The sequence below is a fragment of the Heteronotia binoei genome, chromosome 8, assembly GCF_032191835.1.
Source record: "Heteronotia binoei isolate CCM8104 ecotype False Entrance Well chromosome 8, APGP_CSIRO_Hbin_v1, whole genome shotgun sequence".
NCBI classification, from domain to species: Eukaryota; Metazoa; Chordata; class Lepidosauria; order Squamata; family Gekkonidae; genus Heteronotia; species Heteronotia binoei.
This window is the reverse complement of record NC_083230.1, coordinates 119,604,935-119,632,040: the sequence shown is the minus strand read 5'-3', so window position 1 is coordinate 119,632,040 and position 27,106 is coordinate 119,604,935. Positions and strand designations below refer to the sequence as shown.

At 51.1% G+C, this 27,106-nt stretch overlaps 2 protein-coding genes across 2 annotated transcripts in view; both read left to right on the top strand.

Moving 5' to 3' along the window:
* Positions 1-1,261, top strand: part of LOC132575763 (transcription intermediary factor 1-alpha-like) — an 83,649-nt gene extending 82,388 nt beyond the window's left edge. The window contains exon 20 of the mRNA XM_060244454.1: positions 782-1,261. Coding sequence (XP_060100437.1) covers positions 782-991 — 210 coding nt within the window. The 3' untranslated portion in view covers positions 992-1,261. The remainder of the gene's footprint in view (positions 1-781) is intronic.
* A 7,611-nt stretch (positions 1,262-8,872) lies between these two features.
* The window catches only part of LOC132576620 (myotrophin-like), a 31,346-nt gene continuing 13,112 nt past the window's right edge, over positions 8,873-27,106 (top strand). The window contains exon 1 of the mRNA XM_060245978.1: positions 8,873-9,028. Coding sequence (XP_060101961.1) covers positions 8,957-9,028 — 72 coding nt within the window. The 5' untranslated portion in view covers positions 8,873-8,956. The remainder of the gene's footprint in view (positions 9,029-27,106) is intronic.

Sequence of the window (27,106 nt, the reverse complement as noted above, 5' to 3'; positions counted from 1 at the left end):
TAGACAAGCTGGAAGGGGTCCAGAGGAGGGCGACGAAGACCGTGAGGGGTCTGGAGACCAAGTCCTTTGAGGAAAGGTTGAAGGAGCTGGGGATGTTTAGACTGGAGAGGAGGTGGCTGAGAGGTGATAGGATCACCATCTCCAAGGACTTGAAGGGCTGTCCTATAGAGGATGGTGTGGAATTGTTTTCTGTGGCCCCAGAAGGTAGGACCAGAACCAGCGGGTTGAAATTAAATCAAAAGAGTTTCTGGCTCAACATTAGGAAGAACTTCCTGACCGTTAGAGCGATTCCTCAGTGGAACAGGCTTCCTTGGGAGGTGGTGGGCTCTCCTTCCTTGGAGGTTTTTCAGCAGAGGCTCAATGGCCGTCTGACAGCAATGAGAATCCTGTGAATTTAGGGGGAGGTATTTGTGAATTTCTTGCATTGTGCAGGGGGTTGGACTAGATGACCCTGGAGGTCCCTCCCAACTCTATGATTCTTTGATGCTAAGTAGCTCCTATTGTATGTCAGCAGCATTTACAATGCATCTCACGATCCCGTAGTAACGTGGGCAGTGCCTCCTCCCTCTTTAAAGAAATGCATGTGTTCCAAATTAAGTCTCATGTCGTTTGGAAAGTTAGAGTAGCGTCTTCTGTTAAAGTATTCTTTAAAATGAGCGTGTCGGTCGATTTATATCAGCGGTGACTGATGGTTGCTTTGCAAAGCCTGCTTGTAATATCCTGGTAGTGCAAACGTTTAAAAATCTGACACCTGGGACGTTGTGTTGAATCTCCCTCACAGCCTGATTCAGAAGTGGCAGATGCTGGCCTGAAGCTTGAAGCCTATTTTGAGGAACTTCTGAAGAACATTTATGGTGACAAAATATTCCCCGCCCAGCCCTGTTGCCACGCAGATAGCAGCAGTCCAAACTTAACAGACCAGTCTGATGACGACTGCGTGCGGCCCCCCAAAAAACGCCACAGAGGGGAAGAGTGGCAATTTTTGAGCTAAATTGGTTCTACGTGCTGCTGAGGTTTCTTAAACTTGATATTTGTCAGCATCCGTATTTAAAGGAAATTTTACAGACTGCTTCTACATCTGTGGCCCTTAACTGAGAGTCATACTTTCCTGCGTAGTACGGATCTACTAAGAACTGAAGCATATTGGAGACCTTACGGAATGTCTATAAAATATATCCTGTTTAGAAGCTTGTTAAATGATATCAGCTCTCGAGAGCGACTGTTATTCAAATCTTTTATTTTATTAAAAGTTGGAAATGAATCTAATGGCTTTTTCTGTTTCAAGAAAATGTGAAGCCACCAGACAATGTGAAGCCACCGGCTGGCCTGCCCCAGCTGGTGCTGACAGTCCGTGCGTCTTTACCCATCGATCAGCTGATTGACGGGGGTGCGCCTTTAGATGGCCCACCAGGGAGTGTAGCGTGACCGCCTGTTCCCCAGCACTGAAAGTCATCTGGTGGGGAAGGGAGGGAGGAGGCTGGTGAACAGGTAAACTGGGCGTTTGCCTAGGGGACAGGGAAGGCCAAATTTGGCGCCCCTGTCCTGCCGGCGCCCTAGGCAACTGCCTAGTTTGCCTAGCAGGCGAGCTGGCTCTGGTGGGGAGGAAGTGGGGGAACCCTCAGAAAGGTTCAGGAGCTGTGCTCCTGTGAGCTCCTGCTGAATCTGAGGCTTGGTTGCAGTTAAATCCGAAGAGTTAGGAAGAACTTCCTGACCGTTAGAGCAGTTCCTCAGTGGAACAGGCTTCCTCGGGAGGTGGTGGGCTCTCCTTCCTTGGAGTTTTTGAAACAGAAGCTAGACGGCCCTCTGACAGCAATGCTGGCACAATTCCCCTTCAAGTTTCAGAGGGCTGCATGTTGAAGTGATCTCATTAGAAGTCTTACAAGTGACTCATCATCTCCCTCCCTGTCCTGTAATATTCGAGCTGCCCTATCAGATCGGCCCGCTGCTCCGTCTGGCAGTTCGAGATCTCTGCCCATTATGGATTTCCTACTCACAAGTCCCTCCAGGGCAGGAAACGGTAAGAAACTTGAATCATCCTTTGCGATCGGCTGCGTGGGTGAATGGCGGGAGGAGGGGAACACAGTAAGATTACGGAATGCGAAGGTGCCTTCCAAGTAGGAAATCCATAACGCATGTTACAGCACAGAACTAGATGTTATCTCGGCAGCCACACCTTGCCAGTGCCAGCAGACAAAGGCAACATATAAATTAAAGACATGGTAGGAAGGTAGGGAACAAAGGTTACTCCTGTCCACATTCACTGGCTTTCCCGTTACTTTCAGAGACAAATAACTTAAGAAGAAGATGAAGATATTGGAAGAAGATATTGGATTTATATCCCGCCCTCCACTCTGAAGAGTCTCAGAGCGGCTCACAATCTCCTTTACCTTCCCTCTCCCACAACAGACACCCTGTGAGGTAGATGAAGATATTGGATTTATATCCTGCCCTCCACTCCGAAGAGTCTCAGAGCGGCTCACAATCTCCTTTACCTTCCTCCCCCACAACAGACACCCTGTGAGGTAGATGAAGATATTGGATTTATATCCTGCCCTCCACTCCGAAGAGTCTCAGAGCGGCTCACAATCTCCTTTACCTTCCTCCCCCACAACAGACACCCTGTGAGGTAGATGAAGATATTGGATTTATATCCTGCCCTCCACTCTGAAGAGTCTCAGAGCGGCTCACAATCTCCTTTACCTTCCTTCCCCACAACAGACACCCTGTGAGGTAGATGAAGATATTGGATTTATATCCCGCCCTCCACTCCGAAGAGTCTCAGAGCGGCTCACAATCTCCTTTACCTTCCTCCCCCACAACAGACACCCTGTGAGGTAGATGAAGATACTGGATTTCTATCCCGCCCTCCACTCCGAAGAGTCTCAGAGTGGCTCACAATCTCCTTTACCTTCCTCCCCCCACAAGAGACACCCTGTGAGGTGGGTGGGGCTGAGAGAGCTCTCACAGCAGCTGCCCTTTCAAGGACAACCTCTGCCAGAGCTCTGCCTGACCCAAGGCCATGCTAGCAGGTGAAAGTGGAGGAGTGGGGGAATCGAACCCGGTTCTCCCAGATAAGAGTCCGCACACTTAACCACTACACCAAACTGGCTCTTAAAATAGCTAGGAAGGAAGGGTTGCCTGCTAGCTATGAGTTGGAGGATTCTTGGACATTTGGCGGGGTGAGTGTTCAGCAGTGATGCGACACCATACCGTCTACTATCCAAAGCTGCCACTTTCTCAGGGAGAACGGATTTCCGTCATCTGCAAATCACTTGTAAGTCTGGGACAACTCCGAGCCCCGCCTGGAGGTTGGCAATCTTGCCAGGGTTGGAGGTAAGGAATGTGTATAGTGCTCAAACAGATATATGGACAGGAAATCTGGTCTTTCTCTTGTTAGAGCTTCATCCTGTAGCCCAGGGGCGGCCAGATTTGTTGAACATAACGAGCCACCTAGAATCAACATTTGACGTTAGAGAGCCACAGGCCATGAATGTCAGATGTTAGAGAGCTGCAAGACATGAGCGTCGGATGTTTGAGAGCAGGAAGGAAGGAAGGCAGGCAATAGATGGGGGGGGGGAGAGGGAAAGAAAGCAACTTTAAATGCATTCCCCAAGCCACCAGCTGGCTTGGTTGGCAGAACTGATTTAAAGGGCCTTCTCCAAGCCAGCTGATGGGGGGCTGGGGTCCTCGAGAGCCACACAGTATGTGTGAAAGAGCCACAAGTGGCTCCCGAGCTTTAGTTTGGCCAGCTCTGCTGTAGCACATGGGACTTTAGCATTCCCCCTCTCAAGTGCTTTTATAGCTGACCACCCCTTTGCTATCAGCCTGTCTTTGCTGTTAACAATCAGGCCAGGGATCTTGAACATGGCGTCTGAAACACTTTTCCTGACTCCCGCCAAGTGCTCTTAGAAAGTGGGAGGGGCTAGGTGGAGTAGGGGATTCCTCGGTTTGGAGGCCCTCCCCCCGCTTCAGGCTCATCAGAAAGTGGGGACGGAGAAGGAAATGTCTGCAGGGCACTCCATTGTTCCCTATGGAGATCGATTCCCATAGAGTACAATGGAGAATTGATCCGTGAGGCTGGGGGGGGAGAACTGTTTTTTGAGAAGGAGGCACCAAATTTTCAGCATAGCATCCGCTGCCTCTCCCCAAAACGCCCTCTCATGTTTCAAAAGGATTGGGCCAGGGGGTTCAATCCCATGAGCCCCAAAAGAAGATGCCCCTATTCTTCATATGAAGCTGCCTTCTACTGAATCAGACCCTGGGTCCATCCAAGTCAGTATTGTCTTCTCAGACTGGCAGCGGCTCTCCAGGATCTCAAGCTGAGGTTTTTCACACCTATTTGCCTGGACCCTTTTTTGGAGATGCCAGGGATTGAACCTGGGACCTTCTGCTTCCCAAGCAGATGCTCTACCACTGAGCCACCGTCCCTCCTTATTTATTTCCTTCATTATTTCCAAAGGTGCCTACAGGCTAAGGTTGACATGTCCCCCCAGTACACCAGTGAGAAATGGGGGATACGGTTGCCAGATCCAGGTAGGGAAAGTCCTGGAGATTTGAAGATGGAGATTGGATGGGCAGAGATCTCTGGGGTACAATGCCATGGAGCCCACCCTACCCTTCTAAGCATCCATTTTCTCCAGGAGAACTTACCTCTGGAAGGGAGACCACCAAGGAAGCCCTTGAGGAACACAATGACCAGCCACCTCTGCTTCTCACCAGCGTTGAAAGTCCCTTGCTGGGGTTGCCATAAGTTGGCTGTGACTTCACAGCATTTTATAAATACACGCAATTGCTTCAGCAGGTTATAATGCCACACGGTCTGTCCTCCAAAGCAGCAATTTTCTCCACGGAAACGGATCTCTGTAGTCTGGCTACACACACACCAGCCCTGTCAAATAGTTTAGGCTGAGAAGATGGGACTGGCCCAAAGTTTCCTGGCAATTCAGGGATTCTTGCTTCGTCCCTGACGTGCTAACCATTTCTCATTTCAGGGTACCTAAGAACGAAAGAGAAGCCATGTTGGATCAGACCAAAGGCCCATTCAGTCCAACACTCTGTCAGACAATGGTCAAGACCCAGGTGCCATCAGGAGGTCCACCAGCAAGACCATAAGAGAAGCCATGTTAGATCAGGCCAATGGCCGGTCTAGTCCAACACTGTCACACAGTGCCCACAAAATTCAGGTGCCATCAGGAGGTCCATTCAGTGGGGCCAGGACACTAGAAACTCTCCCACTGTTGACCCCCCCAAGCACCAAGAATACAGGGCATCACTGCCCCTGACAAAGTTCTATCTCTACCTTGTAGCTAATAGCCACTGATGGACCTCTTCTCCATATGTTTATCCAATCCCCTCTTGAAGCCATCTGTGCTTGTAGCTGTCACCACCTCCTGTGGCAGTGAATTCCATGTGTTAATCACCCTTCGGGTGAAGAAGGACTTCCTTTTATCGGTTCTAACCTGACTGCTCAGCAATTTCATTGAGTGTCCATGAGTTTTTGTATTGTGAGAAAGGGAGAAAAGTACTTCTTTCTCTACCTTCTCTACCCCATGCATGGTCTTGTAAACCTCGATCATGTCACCCCCTCAGTTGACATTTCTCTAAGCTGAAAAGCCCCAAGTGTTTTGACCTTTGGAAAGTGTTTTTGTACCTGGGAAGCAGGATAGTACGTTCCTTTTTCCTGTTCAGCTGTATTCAGAGAGCAGGCAGAGTGTTGCTCAGAATGATGAATCAGGAAGTCTTTGTTTCAAATCTGCTAGCGGGTCACAATTGCTTTGTGAATGCAATTTTCTACTGCTGATTGGAGAGAATACCTGGCAGCAGAACTCTCTGGACTGGGCCCTCTGTCTGGTGACTGTCCTTAGTAAAAATATTTTGGAACACTGGTTTTCATGTTATTTACACACACACACACACACACACACACACAACAGCCACTTTGGTGTATGGTTAAGAGCGGTGGACTCTAATTTGGAGAACTGGGTTTGATTTCTCACTCCTCCACCCAGCTGGGTCCCAGTCACAGTTCTCTCAGCCCAAACTTGCTTAATGTTAGAGCCACATAGAATAAATGTCAGATGTTTGAGAGCCACAAGACATGAATGTCAGATGTTGGAGGGAGGGAAGGAAGGAAAATAGATGGGGGAGAGGTGGCAATAAAGTAACTTGAAACACATTCCCCAAGTTGCTGGTTGGCTTGGAGAAGTGATTTAAAGAGACAAATTCCTTCTCCAAGTTGACCCAAGCTGTCTTTTTGAACTTGATCATTGAAAAATGACTATTATTTATTACCATTATTGTATTTCTTTACCATCCTTCTACAAAGGTTGAGGACAGCATTATTAGCGGACTGCCCACTACAGTATGAACTTGCCTAGTTACTGTGGCTCGTCATCGCTCTGAAAGTTGTTTTTATTCTCTCCCCCCCCCCCCGCCTGCCCCTGGTTTCTGGTCCATAATTTTTTGTGGCTTTGAAATCCAATGAGCCTTTTTCAGGAGAAAAGAGCAAGCATCCAGGAACACCTGAAAGGCTTTGGGGGTGGGGGAGCTTTCCGGAGTCACTGCTCATTTCTTCAGATACAGCTGGAACGTGTGAATCCGTTCATATTGTGACCTATGAGTGTAGTTTATCGCTGTTATTACACACACACACACACACACACAAAGAGGGGCGGTGGCTCAGTGGTAGAGCATCTGCTTGGGAAGCAGAAGGCCACAGGTTCAATCCCCGGCAACTCCAACTAAAAGGGTCCAGGCAAAGAGGTGTGAAAAACCTCAGCTTGAGACCCTGGAAAGCCGTTGTCAGTCACGGGAGGGACAGTGGCTCAGTGGTAGAGCATCTGCTTGGTAAGCAGAAGGTCCCAGGTTCAATCCCCGGCATCTCCAAAAAAGGGTCCAGGCAAATAGGTGTGAAAAACCTCAGCTGGAGACCCTGGAGAGCCACTGCCAGTCTGAGAAGACAATACTGACTTTGATGGACCAAGGGTCTGATTCAGTATAAGGCAGCTTCATATGTTCAAAGTACCTCCAATTGGGGAACAGCAAATTAACAAATAGCTTAATGAAGATGCATATGTCAAAACGTCTTCATTAAGCTGCATGCTAATGTGTATGTTATGCCATTAAAGGTCTGGATGGAGGAAATTTGCTGTCCACACACTGTTAACTTCCATTACTGCAAGATCATTTGATAACCCCCACTCTGTTGCTGAAATGCAACCCAGGCAACTGTGACAACATTTATTTTTGAGACTGCGGTATCCAGGCGCACTAAAAGCCACTCCAGCGGTGATCACACACGCTACATCCTGTGTTCCCTCTAAACTGAGTTAGCGTAAGCTAGCTCACAGATTTTTGTCTTGGCTCAGGAAGAATGACCCCAGAACACACTAATTTATGCGGTAGCTCACAACTTAATACCAGTAGATTACAAAGTAGAATTTTTGCTCACAAGACTCCGCAGCTTAGAGGGAACATTGACTCCATCACGCACTTTTAATCCACTTGATTTTAACAAAGCAGTAGACAAGTGCACCTTTAAGATCAACTAAGTTTTATTCAGAATGTAAGCTTTCGCATGCTTGTAAGCAGACTTCATCAGACAAGTGGGAATGGAAGCAAGAATTCTTAATTTAAGTGGGCAGTGTGGAATCATGGGAATGTTTCAGCAGATTAAAAGAATCACAAATAGGGATCTGTGTTTGTTGAAAAAACACTGGAGTGGAGGGTGATAAAAAGCAGACTGCTGTCCTAGGGGTGCCATAAATCTAGGTAACTGTTCTGGCCTTGTTAGTTTAAACAGAGGGCATGGTTTCTCAAGAGATTATAACATCCATATAGTTTGCCATAGGATGGGTTGGTATATGCAATAAGAGAAACAGCCAATATCCCTCATTTGAGTAGGTCAATACAAAAGAACAAAAAACCCCTAATATTCTGATACACTGTTCTAAAAGAGAAATAATATAAGTTAGCCCTTAGAAAAACAGGGTGCATTAAAGTATAGTGGAAGGTGGGTTAGTATATGTAATGAGACAAACAGCCCACATCCCTCATTTGAGCATGTCAACACAAAAAAAACATTATTCTGATACACTGTTCTAAAAGAGAAATACATTGGAACACTGTGGATGCACAGCTATAAGCAAGAGTTGGTTTAGCATATGTAATGAGATAAAAAAAACCCAATATCCCTGTTCAGTCGTGGGGAGAAGTTTGTTCCAAGTTTCATGATAATTTGTAATTCAGCAATTTCTCTCTCCGTTCTGTCCTTGGAGTTCCTTTGCAGTTCTATTGCTTCAGACCAACACAGCTGCCTACTGGGATCCATCTAACTGGATTTTAGCGGGTGAACTGGCCAAAACCACTTGGGAAGCGCAGTGAAAGTGGATGGGAAGGGCGCTATTTAGCCCGTGCGATCAAGTGTGCAAAGGGAAGCGCGCTGCGTTAACAATAGCAACAATAAGAAAGGGCATGCTCCATTAGGATTAATTAATCAATCGCCTCCAGCCAGGATTAATACAGGCGAGCTGCTTTCCGCCTCTGCCGTTGTCATTAGCGACGAGACTCTCTAGCACGCGCGTGCGCATAAGCAACCTGCCGGCGAAGAGCCAGCGACGGCGCAGGCGTGCTTCCACCGCCTCGCCTCAAAAAATAAAAATTAAAAAAAAACACACACACAAACGCGGAAACGGAGAATCCGGTAGTGGCAAAACCACGACTCTTAAAATAATATAATTTAAAGCCAGTCAGGTGCGTTTCCTCGCACTGCTTTTTTTTCCTCCCTGAGGCGGATGCGCGCGCACCCCCCTGCCGGCCGTTAGGTGACGCTTGGCGGCCGTTGGAGGCGCCCCCTCCCTGCGCGCCTGCTTCCGGCTCGGCCCCGCCCCTTCCGCCCGAGAGCCGCCGGCCCCTCATCTCGACTTGGCTGCGGCCCGTGGTGAGGGCGGCGGCCGCGATGTCGGACAAGGAGTTCATGTGGGCCCTCAAGAATGGCGACCTGGACGAGGTGAAGGACTACGTGGCCAAGGTGAGGAGGAGGCGGCGGCGGCGGCGGCGGCCCCGGGCCTTCCTCGCGGGGACAGGGTGGGGGAGAGCTCTTCGCATCCCCTGGCTGGGGCGAGAGCATTGTTAGGCATTGACGCCTTGAATTGTTCTTATCCCCCGGCTTTCTTTCCTTATGGCGACCCTCGCAGCCTTCTCGCCTTCCATTGAATCAGTTTGGTGTGCGGACTCCTATCTGGGAGAACCGGGTTGGATTCCCCACTCCTCCACTCGCAGCTGCTGGAATGGCCTTGGGTCAGCCATAGCTCTCTCATCTGGGAGACCTGGGTTTGATTCCCCACTCCTCCACTTGCACCTGCTGGAATGGCCTTGGGTCAGCCATAGCTCTCTCATCTGGGAGACCTGGGTTTGATTCCCCACTCCTCCACTTGCACCTGCTGGAATGGCCTTGGGTCAGCCATAGCTCTCTCATCTGGGAGACCTGGGTTTGATTCCCCACTCCTCCACTTGCACCTGCTGGAATGGCCTTGGGTCAGCCAGAGCTCTCTTATCTGGGAGAACCGGGTGGGATTCCCCTCTCCTCCACTTACAGCTGCTGGAATGGCCTTGGGTCAGCCAGAGCTCTCTTATCTGGGAGAACCGGGTTTGATTCCCCACTGCTCCACTTGCAGCTGCTGGAATGGCCTTGGGTCAGCCAGAGCTCTCTTATATGGGAGAACCGGGTTTGATTCCCCACGCCTCCACTTGCGGCTGCTGGAATGGCTTTGGGTCAGCCAGAGCTCTCTTATCTGGGAGAACCGGGTTTGATTCCCCACTGCTCCACTTGCACCTCCTGGAATGGCCTTGGGTCAGCCAGAGCTCTCTTATCTGGGAGAACCGGGTTTGATTCCCCACTCCTCCACTCGCAGCTGCTGGAATGGCCTTGGGTCAGCCAGAGCTCTCTTATCTGGGAGAACCGGGTTTGATTCCCCACTGCTCCACTTGCACCTCCTGGAATGGCCTTGGGTCAGCCAGAGCTCTCTTATCTGGGAGAACCGGGTTTGATTCCCCACTCCTCCACTCGCAGCTGCTGGAATGGCCTTGGGTCAGCCATAGCTCTCTCATCTGGGAGACCTGGGTTTGATTCCCCACTCCTCCACTTGCACCTGCTGGAATGGCCTTGGGTCAGCCAGAGCTCTCTTATCTGGGAGAACCGGGTGGGATTCCCCTCTCCTCCACTTACAGCTGCTGGAATGGCCTTGGGTCAGCCAGAGCTCTCTTATCTGGGAGAACCGGGTTTGATTCCCCACTGCTCCACTTGCAGCTGCTGGAATGGCCTTGGGTCAGCCAGAGCTCTCTTATATGGGAGAACCGGGTTTGGTTCCCCACTCCTCCACTGGCAGCTGCTTGAATGGCCTTGGGTCAGCCAGAGCTCTCTTATATGGGAGAACCGGGTTTGATTCCCCACTCCTCCACTGGCAGCTGCTTGAATGGCCTTGGGTCAGCCAGAGCTCTCTTATCTGGGAGAATGGGTTTGATTCCCCACTCCTCCACTTGCACCTGCTGGGATGGCCTTGGGTCAGCCAGAGCTCTCTTATCTGGGAGAACCGGGTTTGATTCCCCACTCCTCCACTCGCAGCTGCTGGAATGGCCTTGGGTCAGCCAGAGCTCTCTTATCTGGGAGAACCGGGTGGGATTCCCCTCTCCTCCACTTACAGCTGCTGGAATGGCCTTGGGTCAGCCAGAGCTCTCTTATCTGGGAGAACCGGGTTTGATTCCCCACTGCTCCACTTGCAGCTGCTGGAATGGCCTTGGGTCAGCCAGAGCTCTCTTATATGGGAGAACCGGGTTTGGTTCCCCACTCCTCCACTGGCAGCTGCTTGAATGGCCTTGGGTCAGCCAGAGCTCTCTTATATGGGAGAACCGGGTTTGATTCCCCACTCCTCCACTGGCAGCTGCTTGAATGGCCTTGGGTCAGCCAGAGCTCTCTTATCTGGGAGAATGGGTTTGATTCCCCACTCCTCCACTTGCACCTGCTGGGATGGCCTTGGGTCAGCCAGAGCTCTCTTATATGGGAGAACCGGGTTTGATTCCCCACTCCTCCTCTTGCAGCTGCTGGAATGGCCTTGGGTCAGCCAGAGCTCTCTTATCTGGGAGAATGGGTTTGATTCCCCACTCCTCCACTTGCACCTGCTGGGATGGCCTTGGGTCAGCCAGAGCTCTCTTATATGGGAGAACCGGGTTTGATTCCCCACTCCTCCTCTTGCAGCTGCTGGAATGGCCTTGGGTCAGCCAGAGCTCTCTTATCTGGGAGAATGGGTTTGATTCCCCACTCCTCCACTTGCACCTGCTGGGATGGCCTTGGGTCAGCCAGAGCTCTCTTATCTGGGAGAACTGGGTTTGATTCCCCACTCCTCCACTTGCACCTGCTGGGATGGCCTTGGGTCAGCCAGAGCTCTCTTATCTGGGAGAATGGGTTTGATTCCCCACTCCTCCACTTGCAGCTGCTGGAATGGCCTTGGGTCAGCCAGAGCTCTCTTATCTGGGAGAATGGGTTTGATTCCCCACTCCTCCACTTGCAGCTGCTGGAATGGCCTTGGGTCAGCCAGAGCTCTCTTATCTGGGAGAATGGGTTTGATTCCCCACTCCTCCACTTGCAGCTGCTGGAATGGCCTTGGGTCAGCCAGTGCTCTCTTATCTGGGAGAATGGGTTTGATTCCCCACTCCTCCACTTGCAGCTGCTGGAATGGCCTTGGGTCAGCCAGTGCTCTCTTATCTGGGAGAATGGGTTTGATTCCCCACTCCTCCACTTGCAGCTGCTGGAATGGCCTTGGGTCAGCCAGTGCTCTCTTATCTGGGAGAATGGGTTTGATTCCCCACTCCTCCACTTGCAGCTGCTGGAATGGCCTTGGGTCAGCCAGAGCTCTCTTATCTGGGAGAACCGGGTTTTATTCCCCCCCCCCACTTGTACCTGCTGGAATCGCCTTGGGTCAGCCAGAGCTCTCTTATCTGGGAGAATGGGTTTGATTCCCCACTCCTCCACTTGCACCTGCTGGGATGGCGTTGGGTCAGCCAGAGCTCTCTTATCTGGGAGAATGGGTTTGATTCCCCACTCCTCCACTTGCAGCTGCTGGAATGGCCTTGGGTCAGCCAGTGCTCTCTTATCTGGGAGAATGGGTTTGATTCCCCACTCCTCCACTTGCAGCTGCTGGAATGGCCTTGGGTCAGCCAGTGCTCTCTTATCTGGGAGAATGGGTTTGATTCCCCACTCCTCCACTTGCAGCTGCTGGAATGGCCTTGGGTCAGCCAGTGCTCTCTTATCTGGGAGAATGGGTTTGATTCCCCACTCCTCCACTTGCAGCTGCTGGAATGGCCTTGGGTCAGCCAGAGCTCTCTTATCTGGGAGAACCGGGTTTTATTCCCCACCCCCCCCACTTGTACCTGCAGGAATGGCCTTGGGTCAGCCAGAGCTCTCTTATCTGGGAGAATGGGTTTGATTCCCCACTCCTCCACTTGCACCTGCTGGGATGGCCTTGGGTCAGCCAGAGCTCTCTTATCTGGGAGAATGGGTTTGATTCCCCACTCCACCACTTGCAGCTGCTGGAATGGCCTTGGGTCAGCCAGTGCTCTCTTATCTGGGAGAATGGGTTTGTTTCCCCACTCCTCCACTTGCAGCTGCTGGAATGGCCTTGGGTCAGCCAGTGCTCTCTTATCTGGGAGAATGGGTTTGATTCCCCACTCCTCCACTTGCAGCTGCTGGAATGGCCTTGGGTCAGCCAGAGCTCTCTTATCTGGGAGAGCCGGGTTTGGTTCCCCACTCCTCCACTTGCAGCTGCTGGAATGGCCTTGGGTCAGCCAGAGCTCTCTTATCTGGGAGAATGGGTTTGATTCCCCACTCCTCCACTTGCACCTGCTGGGATGGCCTTGGGTCAGCCAGAGCTCTCTTATCTGGGAGAATGGGTTTGATTCCCCACTCCTCCACTTGCAGCTGCTGGAATGGCCTTGGGTCAGCCAGAGCTCTCTTATCTGGGAGAACCGGGTTTGATTCCCCACTCCTCCACTTGCAGCTGCTGGAATGGCCTTGGGTCAGCCAGAGCTCTCTTATCTGGGAGAACCGGGTTGGATTCCCCACTCCTCCACTTGCAGCTGCTGGAATGGCCTTGGGTCAGCCAGAGCTCTCTTATCTGGGAGAACCGGGTTTGATTCCCCACTCCTCCACTTGCAGCTGCTGGAATTGCCTTGGGTCAGCCAGAGCTCTCCTATCTGGGAGAACCGGGTTTGATTCCCCACTCCTCCACCTGTAGCTGCTGAAATAGCCTTGGGTCAGCCAGAGCTCTCTTATCTGGGAGAACCGAGTTTGATTCCCCCCTCCTCCACTTGCAGCTGCTGGAATGGCCTTGGGTCAGCCAGAGCTCTCTTATCTGGGAGAACCGGGTTTGATTCCCCACTCCTCCACTTGCAGCTGCTGGAATGGCCTTGGGTCAGCCAGAGCTCTCTTATCTGGGAGAACCGGGTTTGATTCCCCACTCCTCCACTTGCACCTGCTGGAATGGCCTTGGGTCAGCCATAGCTCTCTTACCTGGAAGAACGAGCTTTGATTCCCCCCTCCTCCACTTGCACCTGCTGGAATGGCCTTGGGTCAGCCAGAGCTCTCTTATCTGGGAGAACCGGGTTTGATTCCCTACTCCTCCACTTGCACCTGCTGGAATGGCCTTGGGCCAGCCAGAGCTCTCTTATCTGGGAGAACCGGATTTGATTCCCCACTCCTCCACTTGCAGCTGCTGGAATGGCCTTGGGTCAGCCAGAGCTCTCTTACCTGGGAGAATTGGGTTTGATTCCCCACTCCTCCACTTGCACCTGCTGGAATGGCCTTGGGTCAGCCATAGCTCTCTCATCTGGGAGACCTGGGTTTGATTCCCCACTCCTCCACTTGCACCTCCTGGAATGGCCTTGGGTCAGCCAGAGCTCTCTTATCTGGGAGAACCGGGTTTGATTCCCCACTCCTCCACTCGCAGCTGCTGGAATGGCCTTGGGTCAGCCAGAGCTCTCTTATCTGGGAGAACCGGGTGGGATTCCCCTCTCCTCCACTTACAGCTGCTGGAATGGCCTTGGGTCAGCCAGAGCTCTCTTATCTGGGAGAACCGGGTTTGATTCCCCACTGCTCCACTTGCAGCTGCTGGAATGGCCTTGGGTCAGCCAGAGCTCTCTTATATGGGAGAACCGGGTTTGATTCCCCACTCCTCCACTCGCAGCTGCTGGAATGGCCTTGGGTCAGCCAGAGCTCTCTTATCTGGGAGAACCGGGTTTGATTCCCCACTGCTCCACTTGCACCTCCTGGAATGGCCTTGGGTCAGCCAGAGCTCTCTTATCTGGGAGAACCGGGTTTGATTCCCCACTCCTCCACTCGCAGCTGCTGGAATGGCCTTGGGTCAGCCATAGCTCTCTCATCTGGGAGACCTGGGTTTGATTCCCCACTCCTCCACTTGCACCTCCTGGAATGGCCTTGGGTCAGCCAGAGCTCTCTTATCTGGGAGAACCGGGTTTGATTCCCCACTCCTCCACTCGCAGCTGCTGGAATGGCCTTGGGTCAGCCAGAGCTCTCTTATCTGGGAGAACCGGGTGGGATTCCCCTCTCCTCCACTTACAGCTGCTGGAATGGCCTTGGGTCAGCCAGAGCTCTCTTATCTGGGAGAACCGGGTTTGATTCCCCACTGCTCCACTTGCAGCTGCTGGAATGGCCTTGGGTCAGCCAGAGCTCTCTTATATGGGAGAACCGGGTTTGGTTCCCCACTCCTCCACTGGCAGCTGCTTGAATGGCCTTGGGTCAGCCAGAGCTCTCTTATATGGGAGAACCGGGTTTGATTCCCCACTCCTCCACTGGCAGCTGCTTGAATGGCCTTGGGTCAGCCAGAGCTCTCTTATCTGGGAGAATGGGTTTGATTCCCCACTCCTCCACTTGCACCTGCTGGGATGGCCTTGGGTCAGCCAGAGCTCTCTTATCTGGGAGAACCGGGTTTGATTCCCCACTCCTCCACTCGCAGCTGCTGGAATGGCCTTGGGTCAGCCAGAGCTCTCTTATCTGGGAGAACCGGGTGGGATTCCCCTCTCCTCCACTTACAGCTGCTGGAATGGCCTTGGGTCAGCCAGAGCTCTCTTATCTGGGAGAACCGGGTTTGATTCCCCACTGCTCCACTTGCAGCTGCTGGAATGGCCTTGGGTCAGCCAGAGCTCTCTTATATGGGAGAACCGGGTTTGGTTCCCCACTCCTCCACTGGCAGCTGCTTGAATGGCCTTGGGTCAGCCAGAGCTCTCTTATATGGGAGAACCGGGTTTGATTCCCCACTCCTCCACTGGCAGCTGCTTGAATGGCCTTGGGTCAGCCAGAGCTCTCTTATCTGGGAGAATGGGTTTGATTCCCCACTCCTCCACTTGCACCTGCTGGGATGGCCTTGGGTCAGCCAGAGCTCTCTTATATGGGAGAACCGGGTTTGATTCCCCACTCCTCCTCTTGCAGCTGCTGGAATGGCCTTGGGTCAGCCAGAGCTCTCTTATCTGGGAGAATGGGTTTGATTCCCCACTCCTCCACTTGCACCTGCTGGGATGGCCTTGGGTCAGCCAGAGCTCTCTTATATGGGAGAACCGGGTTTGATTCCCCACTCCTCCTCTTGCAGCTGCTGGAATGGCCTTGGGTCAGCCAGAGCTCTCTTATCTGGGAGAATGGGTTTGATTCCCCACTCCTCCACTTGCACCTGCTGGGATGGCCTTGGGTCAGCCAGAGCTCTCTTATCTGGGAGAACTGGGTTTGATTCCCCACTCCTCCACTTGCACCTGCTGGGATGGCCTTGGGTCAGCCAGAGCTCTCTTATCTGGGAGAATGGGTTTGATTCCCCACTCCTCCACTTGCAGCTGCTGGAATGGCCTTGGGTCAGCCAGAGCTCTCTTATCTGGGAGAATGGGTTTGATTCCCCACTCCTCCACTTGCAGCTGCTGGAATGGCCTTGGGTCAGCCAGAGCTCTCTTATATGGGAGAACCGGGTTTGATTCCCCACTCCTCCTCTTGCAGCTGCTGGAATGGCCTTGGGTCAGCCAGAGCTCTCTTATCTGGGAGAATGGGTTTGATTCCCCACTCCTCCACTTGCACCTGCTGGGATGGCCTTGGGTCAGCCAGAGCTCTCTTATCTGGGAGAACTGGGTTTGATTCCCCACTCCTCCACTTGCACCTGCTGGGATGGCCTTGGGTCAGCCAGAGCTCTCTTATCTGGGAGAATGGGTTTGATTCCCCACTCCTCCACTTGCAGCTGCTGGAATGGCCTTGGGTCAGCCAGAGCTCTCTTATCTGGGAGAATGGGTTTGATTCCCCACTCCTCCACTTGCAGCTGCTGGAATGGCCTTGGGTCAGCCAGAGCTCTCTTATCTGGGAGAATGGGTTTGATTCCCCACTCCTCCACTTGCAGCTGCTGGAATGGCCTTGGGTCAGCCAGTGCTCTCTTATCTGGGAGAATGGGTTTGATTCCCCACTCCTCCACTTGCAGCTGCTGGAATGGCCTTGGGTCAGCCAGTGCTCTCTTATCTGGGAGAATGGGTTTGATTCCCCACTCCTCCACTTGCAGCTGCTGGAATGGCCTTGGGTCAGCCAGTGCTCTCTTATCTGGGAGAATGGGTTTGATTCCCCACTCCTCCACTTGCAGCTGCTGGAATGGCCTTGGGTCAGCCAGAGCTCTCTTATCTGGGAGAACCGGGTTTTATTCCCCCCCCCCACTTGTACCTGCTGGAATCGCCTTGGGTCAGCCAGAGCTCTCTTATCTGGGAGAATGGGTTTGATTCCCCACTCCTCCACTTGCACCTGCTGGGATGGCGTTGGGTCAGCCAGAGCTCTCTTATCTGGGAGAATGGGTTTGATTCCCCACTCCTCCACTTGCAGCTGCTGGAATGGCCTTGGGTCAGCCAGTGCTCTCTTATCTGGGAGAATGGGTTTGATTCCCCACTCCTCCACTTGCAGCTGCTGGAATGGCCTTGGGTCAGCCAGTGCTCTCTTATCTGGGAGAATGGGTTTGATTCCCCACTCCTCCACTTGCAGCTGCTGGAATGGCCTTGGGTCAGCCAGTGCTCTCTTATCTGGGAGAATGGGTTTGATTCCCCACTCCTCCACTTGCAGCTGCTGGAATGGCCTTGGGTCAGCCAGAGCTCTCTTATCTGGGAGAACCGGGTTTTATTCCCCACCCCCCCCACTTGTACCTGCAGGAATGGCCTTGGGTCAGCCAGAGCTCTCTTATCTGGGAGAATGGGTTTGATTCCCCACTCCTCCACTTGCACCTGCTGGGATGGCCTTGGGTCAGCCAGAGCTCTCTTATCTGGGAGAATGGGTTTGATTCCCCACTCCACCACTTGCAGCTGCTGGAATGGCCTTGGGTCAGCCAGTGCTCTCTTATCTGGGAGAATGGGTTTGTTTCCCCACTCCTCCACTTGCAGCTGCTGGAATGGCCTTGGGTCAGCCAGTGCTCTCTTATCTGGGAGAATGGGTTTGATTCCCCACTCCTCCACTTGCAGCTGCTGGAATGGCCTTGGGTCAGCCAGAGCTCTCTTATCTGGGAGAGCCGGGTTTGGTTCCCCACTCCTCCACTTGCAGCTGCTGGAATGGCCTTGGGTCAGCCAGAGCTCTCTTATCTGGGAGAATGGGTTTGATTCCCCACTCCTCCACTTGCACCTGCTGGGATGGCCTTGGGTCAGCCAGAGCTCTCTTATCTGGGAGAATGGGTTTGATTCCCCACTCCTCCACTTGCAGCTGCTGGAATGGCCTTGGGTCAGCCAGAGCTCTCTTATCTGGGAGAACCGGGTTTGATTCCCCACTCCTCCACTTGCAGCTGCTGGAATGGCCTTGGGTCAGCCAGAGCTCTCTTATCTGGGAGAACCGGGTTGGATTCCCCACTCCTCCACTTGCAGCTGCTGGAATGGCCTTGGGTCAGCCAGAGCTCTCTTATCTGGGAGAACCGGGTTTGATTCCCCACTCCTCCACTTGCAGCTGCTGGAATTGCCTTGGGTCAGCCAGAGCTCTCCTATCTGGGAGAACCGGGTTTGATTCCCCACTCCTCCACCTGTAGCTGCTGAAATAGCCTTGGGTCAGCCAGAGCTCTCTTATCTGGGAGAACCGAGTTTGATTCCCCCCTCCTCCACTTGCAGCTGCTGGAATGGCCTTGGGTCAGCCAGAGCTCTCTTATCTGGGAGAACCGGGTTTGATTCCCCACTCCTCCACTTGCAGCTGCTGGAATGGCCTTGGGTCAGCCAGAGCTCTCTTATCTGGGAGAACCGGGTTTGATTCCCCACTCCTCCACTTGCACCTGCTGGAATGGCCTTGGGTCAGCCATAGCTCTCTTACCTGGAAGAACGAGCTTTGATTCCCCCCTCCTCCACTTGCACCTGCTGGAATGGCCTTGGGTCAGCCAGAGCTCTCTTATCTGGGAGAACCGGGTTTGATTCCCTACTCCTCCACTTGCACCTGCTGGAATGGCCTTGGGCCAGCCAGAGCTCTCTTATCTGGGAGAACCGGATTTGATTCCCCACTCCTCCACTTGCAGCTGCTGGAATGGCCTTGGGTCAGCCAGAGCTCTCTTACCTGGGAGAATTGGGTTTGATTCCCCACTCCTCCACTTGCACCTGCTGGAATGGCCTTGGGCCAGCTAGAGCTCTGATAGGAGTTGTCCTTGAAAGGGCAGCTGCTGTGAGAGCCCTCTCAGCCCTACCCACCTCACAGGGTGTCTGTCTTGGGAGGAGGTAAAGGAGAATGTGAGCCGCTCTGAGACTGAGATTCAGAGTATAGGGTGGGATATAAGTCCAGTTTCTTCTTCCTCCTCCTGTAGCTAAAACCCAGGGGCCATCCGGAGGTCCACCAGCAGGGTTAGAGCAGAGGTGTCAAAGATGTGTCCTGGGCTCCTATCAAGGCTGTTGTCCACTTCCTTTCCCCTCTTTCTTCTTTCTGTGTTCCAGCTTGCTTTGCCAGGATTGCTCAAATTGCACAGAAGCTACATAGCAAAGCCTCTGTTTTCTCCATTGGCTGAGGCTCCTCTCTTGGGGGAGGATGTGGGGTGGGGGAAAAGAAGAGCTTGCTTTGACCACAAGAGTGCTAATACTTTCAGCATGTCTTATTTTAAGGTTTTGGGGAAAAAATGTTTGCATCCTTTATGAAGTTTATATTTCTGCTACCTGACATTGCATTTTATGACACACATGGTTGGGCCCAACAAGGTCTCATTTATGTCAGATCCAGCCCTCATAACAAATGAGTTTGACACCCCTGGGTTAGAGTAATACTGTGTGACTGGACAAAGAAGGCCACCCAGCAAGCTTCCAGTGCACCAAAGCGGCTTTCGAACCTGTCTCTCTCTCCCCAGATACTAGCCTGGGGTCTGGGGATGGCCAAACTGAAGTTTGGTAGCAATGCATCCTAGTCTAAATCTTGCTCTAAATGTGAGCAAAAATGCTATTTTGTGAGCTACTGGCATTCAAGTTGTGAGCTGCTGCAGCAATGAGTTTGCTCTGGGGCTGTTTTTCCTGAGCAAAGACAAAAATGTGTGAGCTAGAAGCTAAAAACCTGTGAGCTAGTTCACACTATCTCAGCTTAGAGGAAACACTGTTCGGGGCTCTTTCACACATGTTGTGTGGCTCTTGAAGAGCCCACTGCCCCGTTGGCTGGCTCAGAGAAGGCATTTGGCTCTTTTTGAATCACTCAAATTTTTAATTCATTTTCAAACTTTACAGCTGAGAAGTATCGAACGTGCATAAAAATGTACATAACACCTGTTTCAATAGAATACAAAATCAAGATATTTAGTTGGTATTGAAGATGCAGAAGATGACGTTATTAACATAAGCAAAAAGACTGAACCATTTCTCCACAAAAGTATTTTCCATGAATGGATTCTCAACTTGCAAAATTTGCACTGAAAGTTTATCACTAGCCACTATGTCACTTTAAGTCACCTCTCCAAGCCAGCCAGCAACTTGGAGAATGCATTTAAAATTAAAGTTGCTTTCTTTCCATCTCTCCCTCCCCCATCTATTTGCATCTGTCTGTCCATCTGTCTTGCGGCTCTCGAACATCAGACATTCATGTCTTGCAGCTCTCAGACCTCTGACATTTATTCTATGTAGCTCTTACATGAAGCAAGTTTGGCCATCCCCGGACGACTAGCCCGTCACTGTAACCACCTCCCCAGCTCACATTGCTGCTAGTTGTAGCAGGATTAAGGCAGAGAAGAGAAGGCTGGTGAACAGAAGCTCAGCCGCTGCTCATGAGCTGTGTGTGGGCAAATTAGGGTTGCTGACAAGCCGGGAGGGAAAGGGCTTGCCGCTTCTTGGAGGGTTAATGGAAGGTTATGTCAGCTTGCAGTCCACTCCCTTTTAACACACACTGAGCCTCTGTGAAATGTGCAGGGTGGTCTTCTCCCAGACCGGCTGTCATCGCTAGCAGGCACCTGTCCCAAAGGAGCATGCTTTTGTAATTACAGGTTTGGGTGTAGCAGCACCTTAGAGACCAAACAGGTTACCCAGAGTTGGTCTCCAAGGTGCTGCTAGGGTCGAATCTAGCTTGTACACTGCAGACCAACACAGCTGCTCTCTGAAACGGAGTGGGGGGGGGGGGAACCCATCATTCCCTTCTGCAAAACTGATTGTATAAAAGCCTTTATTCTTTCCCCAAGCATTTCAACTTTTGTATGCACATTTTTTTCCTTAACATCAACCATTTCTCTCTCTCTCTCGCCTCTCTGCATTGTAATAACATGCTGGTTTGCTTAAGCCTGTGCCCGTCGTGCTCGGTGGGAATTATTTTGCAGTAACCGCACAGGATGGGGCTCAGGGAGGCAGAAATGCCAGGCTGATTGCAATTCGGTGCAAGTTTGCTCTGGGGCTGTTTTTCTGTGCAGGTTTACTCAGAAGCAGGGCCTTTTTTTTTTGCAGAAAAAGCCCAGCAGGAACTCATTTTCATATTAGGCCATACCCCCTGACATCACAATTATTTGGCAGTGTAAGTTCATTTACATATTAGGCCACACCCCCTGGTGCCAAGCCCACTGGACCTGTGTTCCTGCTCAAAAAAAGCCCTGCTCAGAAGCACGGGTGAGTTAGAATTACACAGTTGTTCTTACTCCCAGGTAAGTGCACAAGCATGTACTGTTAGCCTGTTCCAGTAAAACCTGTGTGGAGTCTTATGGTTGGTTAAAAGGCTGAAAAATTTATTGAGATCTGATTTTTCCCCCCCTTGCCTAAGCCAGCACTCTCTTAATTAGGTGCAAGAAGCATATCTTATATTTGTAGATGCGCAAGTGTGGAGTTTTTGGTAGAGGCAGTTTGGCTTGTGAAGAGTGTGGGAAACTTCTGTGATCTCTCTGACACGATTATAATGTATAGTGGTTTATAAATGAATACATTCCGTAGAGGAAATGATTGCTTTCTGCCTCAGCACTATAAATGTAGGTCGTCCATAGTAAACGCAATTAGCAACAAGTTCAGGAGTGTCCAAGGGAAGTTCTCTGTCATGTGTTGGTGCCGTAGGCTTCTTGGTTAGATGATTTTAAAAAGGAATTAGATTTGTGGCGGTGGAGTGTTACAGTGACTCAACAGAACTTGAATGCCGACAGTGGCTATAAAACTGGGTTCCCTGAAGAATGAAATGGCCTGTCCCTTTAACAGAGCCCCAGTGGGGTTGTTTACCAGGTGATCTTATTTGCCTCCCTGTCATCAAATGGTTCAGCTGCCAGTTTCCACACATGAAGCCCGGAGAAAAACAACCTGTCCTGTTTGCATCACCTCATCGGATCTTTATGTTTACCAAAATATAGTTTAGGGATCCCACTGCCTTCTCTTTCATCTTTTGAAGTATGCTCCTAAATTTATTAACATGTTTGAATAATGAAGTTGTGTATTGTGGAAAAGGTATTATGCATGTGCCCAGGGGTGTTTCTTTCAAGCCTGGGTGCTCGAAAACATGCTTCTGAGCTAAGCCCTCATGAAGTCTTGGCACAAAGCGAGCGGTTAATTCCAGAGACAAATTCTAAAGGGAGTAGCTGTGTCACTCTGCCACGGCCAATCAGAAAAGGGCACTTTGTGCCCCCCTAAGTAATGACTCTGTGCTTTTACAGCAACTGCCTTTACCTTTTTAAGCAGCTCTACCCAGAATCTTGCTCAGCAGGGCTTTTGTCCAATAAAGTATTCTTAAGATTGCACTGCTCTGACTTGAAGAATTTACAATTAAAAGCTGTTTCAACAGAGGCATCAACTGTGAATCCTCGGCAAGCAGCTACAGCTGTGCGCATGAAAAACAATTGTGAACACGGTGTTAAAACTCCCAATTGTGGCATGTAAAAAGGTATCATGTTTGACACTTCCGTGCTGAACTCAACAGTACCAGCACAGGTGACCATTCACAGCAGCCATAACGGTGGTTGTGTAAGTTGTGACGGATACCATTAAACAGGGGCGGCCTGTTTAATGTAAAGGGCACATGGGATAACGTCGGATGTTTGAGAGCCACAACGCATGGATGTCAGATGTCTGAGAGTTACAAGACAGGAAGGCAGGCAAATGGATGGGGGGAGGGAAAGGTGGAAAGAAAGCAACTTCAGTTTCAAATGCACTCTCCCGGCTGGCCAATGGAGTGGTGGGGGCTTCAAAAGCCACACAATATGTGTGAAAGAGCCACACGTGACTCCCAGGTTTGGCCACCCCTGCAGTGACATATATTGTTAAACCCATACTCAGCAGTTCAGCTGCATTAAATCAGTTGAATGTTTATTGTTTTTAAAATATATTTATTTACTGTCCACTTTTCTCACAGGAACTGAAGGCAGATTTGCACAGAGTGAGTCAGCCCAACCAACAAAATGGGATGTTCAGTGACCAATGAGTTAGGGCTTTAGCCCTCTGGAACCACCAGAAAGAACTGAAGCAGAGCATAACTATTCACATAGCACATTAAGTGGTACCAGAATTATATAGAGAGGATCCTGTTTATTACAAGTCATACACAGCGGCATTGACCACAGTCTCAAATAACATATCTCTGGGGTAGTGGTTAAGTGTGCAGACTGTTATCTGGGAGAACCGGGTTTGATTCCCCACTCCTCCACTTGCAGCTGCTGGAATGGCCTTGGGTCAGCCAGAGCTCTCTTATCTGGGAGAACCAGGTTGGATTCCCCACTCCTCCACTTGCAGCTGCTGGAATGGACTTGGGTCAGCCATAGCTCTCTTATCTGGGAGAACCGGGTTTGATTCCCCACTCCTCCCCTTGCACCTGCTGGAATGGCCTTGGGTCAGCCAGAGCTCTCTTATCTGGGAGAACCGGGTTTGATTCCCCACTCCTCCTCTTGCAGCTGCTGGAATGGCCTTGGGTCAGCCAGAGCTCTCTAATCTGGGAGAACCGGGTTTGATTCCCCACTCCTCCCCTTGCACCTGCTGGAATGGCCTTGGGTCAGCCAGAGCTCTCTAATCTGGGAGAACCGGGTTTGATTCCCCACTCCTCCACTTGCAGCTGCTGGAATGGCCTTGGGTCAGCCATAGCTCTCTTATCTGGGAGAACCGGGTTTGGTTCCCCACTCCTCCCCTTGCACCCGCTGGAATGACCTTGGGTCAGCCATAGCTCTCTTATCTGGGAGAACCAGGTTTGGTTCCCCACTCCTCCACTTGCACCCGCTGGAATGACCTTGGGTTAGCCATAGCTCTCGCAGAGTTGTCCTTGAAAGGGCAACAGCTGTCAGAGCTCTCTCAGTCCCACGCACCTCACAGGGTGTCTGCTGTGGGGGAAGAAGATAAAAGAGATTGTAAGCTGCTCTGAGACTCTGATTCAGAGAGAAGGGAGGTATAAATCTGCCTTCTTTTTCTTCTCCTCCGTCTCCTTCTCTTCCTTCTTCCTCCTCCTCCTTTCTTCTCCTCCCAAGTGGACCAGAAAAGCCCTCTTGAATGGTTCAGTTTTGGCCTAGTTTGCAGAAGGCCAAGAGAGTGGGAGCTGGCCTGATCTCAGTTAGGGGCCACAATGGGGAAAGCACGCATAGAACAGTGGTTGATTTTGCCCATTTGTGGGTCGGCACTTGCAGAGACCCCTGCTGCCGTGAGCAAAGTTGTGGTGGCAGAACATAGGGAGAGCAGCAGACCCACGAATAAGAGGCCACGAAGAGCTTCGTTTGTGGTAGCCAATACATTAAAAAGAGCTCAGCAACAGTTTGTGGTACTGTAACACTCTTGTTTGCGTATGATGAAGAAGAGCGCTTGTTCCACCCATTCAAATGACTCGTTCTGTTTTTCACAACAGCAAAATCTGCTTAGGGTGGAGGAGAACTGATGTCTCCCCACACTGGCTGCTGGTCTCCTTTTAGCTTCTCTCCCCCAATCCTTTTTGCTAGACGGTAGTTTCTGGTACCTCTGCTCGGATGAAGAGCAGTTTGTGAAAAGAAGCTGCAGGAAGGCGAGCGACAAGTGGCCGAGCTCCACGCGAATCGCACTGGTGCTCCTGTTTGAGGCTCAGAATCGGACTCTGGCTTCTCCCTCCCTCCATAGTTGGAGGAGCTGCGTGCTGCAGACCATCTGTCCTCATAATGTCATGAAGATGTTGACGCTGTCAGAGCAGGTTGGCTGAGTTAGGTAGGCTCTAGGTCTAACTGCGTGGTGTAGAAAACAGCATTCCACTAGCTGGATTTTTAAAAACCATCCCCTTAGTTGTGCTGCGTGTGCATTCCCATTGTTCTCGCGTATCGTGTTTGCTGTTCTTTGTGACCTGTGCGCTCTGGCAGGAGAGCTGCATCACAACAGACCCTATCGATTTCCAGGTCTAAAGTAAGGCCTCGTAATATCTATATCTGCCGATCAGCTTTCCATACGCAGCAGTTGTTGCGACGCTTCGTAATCCTTCCCTCCTTATAATCCTTTTCTCCCTGAGTAGTTTTCCAGACCCTGGCCTTCCCCCCCCCCCCTCTCTCTTTCTCCCCAGGGTCATTGTTTGCAGGCTTTGAGCTCGTAGGCACATCCGTTGGCTACTTTTCTGGCATCTGCGACTGCGTGGGATAGGAGAGTGGGAGTGCAGAGACTCTGAGAGCTGACGTGCCCTTTATGAAGGCCAAATTCCAGTTAGGAGAACATGACCATTAACTTTCCTTCGTTCTGCATAACTTGAGAGCACGTCTGTTAGTGATGGACGGAGGTGGGGACTGTTCTGTTGTGATCGCTTCAACGCTGAACTTCCTGGGTGAGCGTTGGGACTCGCCTGGCCAATAGTGTGTCCCCAGTCTCTGCGTGAACGGTGACAACGGCTAGAGCCAGTTTGGTGTAGCGGCTGAGTGCGCGGAGTCTCATCTGGGAGAATGGGATTTGATTTCCCGCTCCTCCACTCCACGTACACCTGCTGATGTGACCTTGGGTGAGCCACAAGTTCTCTCAAGGTTGTTCTGCTCAAGAGCATTTCTTGGAGACTTCTCTCAGCCTTACCCTACCTCACAGGGTGTTGTGGGGCGGGGAAAGGAAAAGAGATTTGTAAGCCGCTCAGAGACTCCTTTGGCTAGCAAAGGGTGGGGAATAAATCCTGTTGTCTCTTCTTCCTCTCCTTCCTCTTCTTCTTCTTCCTCTTCCTCTTCTTCTTCCTCCTCTTCTTCCTCTTCCTCCTCCTCCTTCGTCGTCGTCTTCATCTTCTTCTCCAGTCTGCTGTTCCCAGAGTCACATTCACTGGCGTTGCTCTTTAAAAGCCTATGTAAGGTGTCATGTGCCGCTTCAGTTGTGTTCCCTTTCCTATCCTTTCCCTCAGGAAAGTGACCCCATAGTCTCTGCCCTGCCTAATTGCATGTGACAGAAATATGTTCCTAAGTCTGCTTGTCAAGTTTGTTCAGTTAGCCAGGAGACGATGTCTTGAGGGCCGTTTTCTCCCTTCCCATTGGGCTTTAAACATCCCAACTCCCTTACCCTTCAAGCCCCAATCCCCCCAAATGTTTATGCCTGTCTCTGAAAGAAAAGTTACACTTCCTATTACCATGGAAACATTTTTCTGGTTTCGCAACAGTGCTCTAAAATTTAGCACGCCATATACTTGTAATGGTGTGTGCTTCTTCTTCGGTGGCACAGTATTCTGAGTCTCTGGTTTCAGGAAGCTTGTTGCTTTGACCCACAACATACCCCCCCCTTCCCAAGTAAATACAGCCAATCTCTGCCTCTTTTTGAGAACAAGCAGTTGGGCCTTCAGCTTGAGCGTGAGGAGGACATTTTAACACATTTGGGATACTCCATGAATGCGGTTGGTCTTTTTGTCTCCAAGGGGGGAGGGAGTGTTCGACTTCCTAAATCCAACGCATACTACTGTAAGTTAGCCAATAGCGTTCCTGACAAGAAGAACTTGGGTGGGTCCAGGACGTCCTCCTTGCCCTCAAGCAGAAGTCCTACTTCAAGGTGAAGTTCCATTCCTGTTCGAGGGACGGAGGATATTCTGACACACTTCACATGTTGCCAAGTCAAATTCTCAGTGGTGCTACTTCCAGTAGAGGTTTGAAGGGAGGACGGGAGAGAGCCCATAGAGTGGCATTCAGACACCAAGGTAGAAAATGGTGGACGACCAGAGGCTCCCTGAAAGAAGCCCTGTTCAAGAATCTCTTGACTAAGGCTTAACTAAGAATGTCTGAATGCCACTCTATGGTCTCTCTCCCGCCCTCTCCTGTTTCTCACTCTTAAGAAACCTCCAGGTGGTGGTAGGACTGGCACTAATGCTGGCACCTGCTGCTAGTGCTGCCACCTGCCTATGTGAATTACTAGGCCTCAGGCCTTGCGCCAAACTGTTCTCAAGGAAATGAAGAATTTGCCTCAGGAGTTAGTCAGCAGATGTTTCCTTGTGTCCCGTCTTACCCATCCACCTTCCAAGTGAAACCATATATATAGGATGTGCGCAGACAAGATGAGGATAGTGTCGGTTACTTCCTGTGAGCACGTGAAGCTGCTGCTAAATCAAACCATTGGTCTTTCAGAGTCAATATTGTCTATTCAGACTGGCAGCAGCTCTCTACGATCTTTCATACCAGCAGTGGCTTGATCCTTGCTGGACGGATTGAACCTGGGATCTTCTGCATGCCATACGGATGCTCTGCCACTGAGCCGTGGCCTGTGA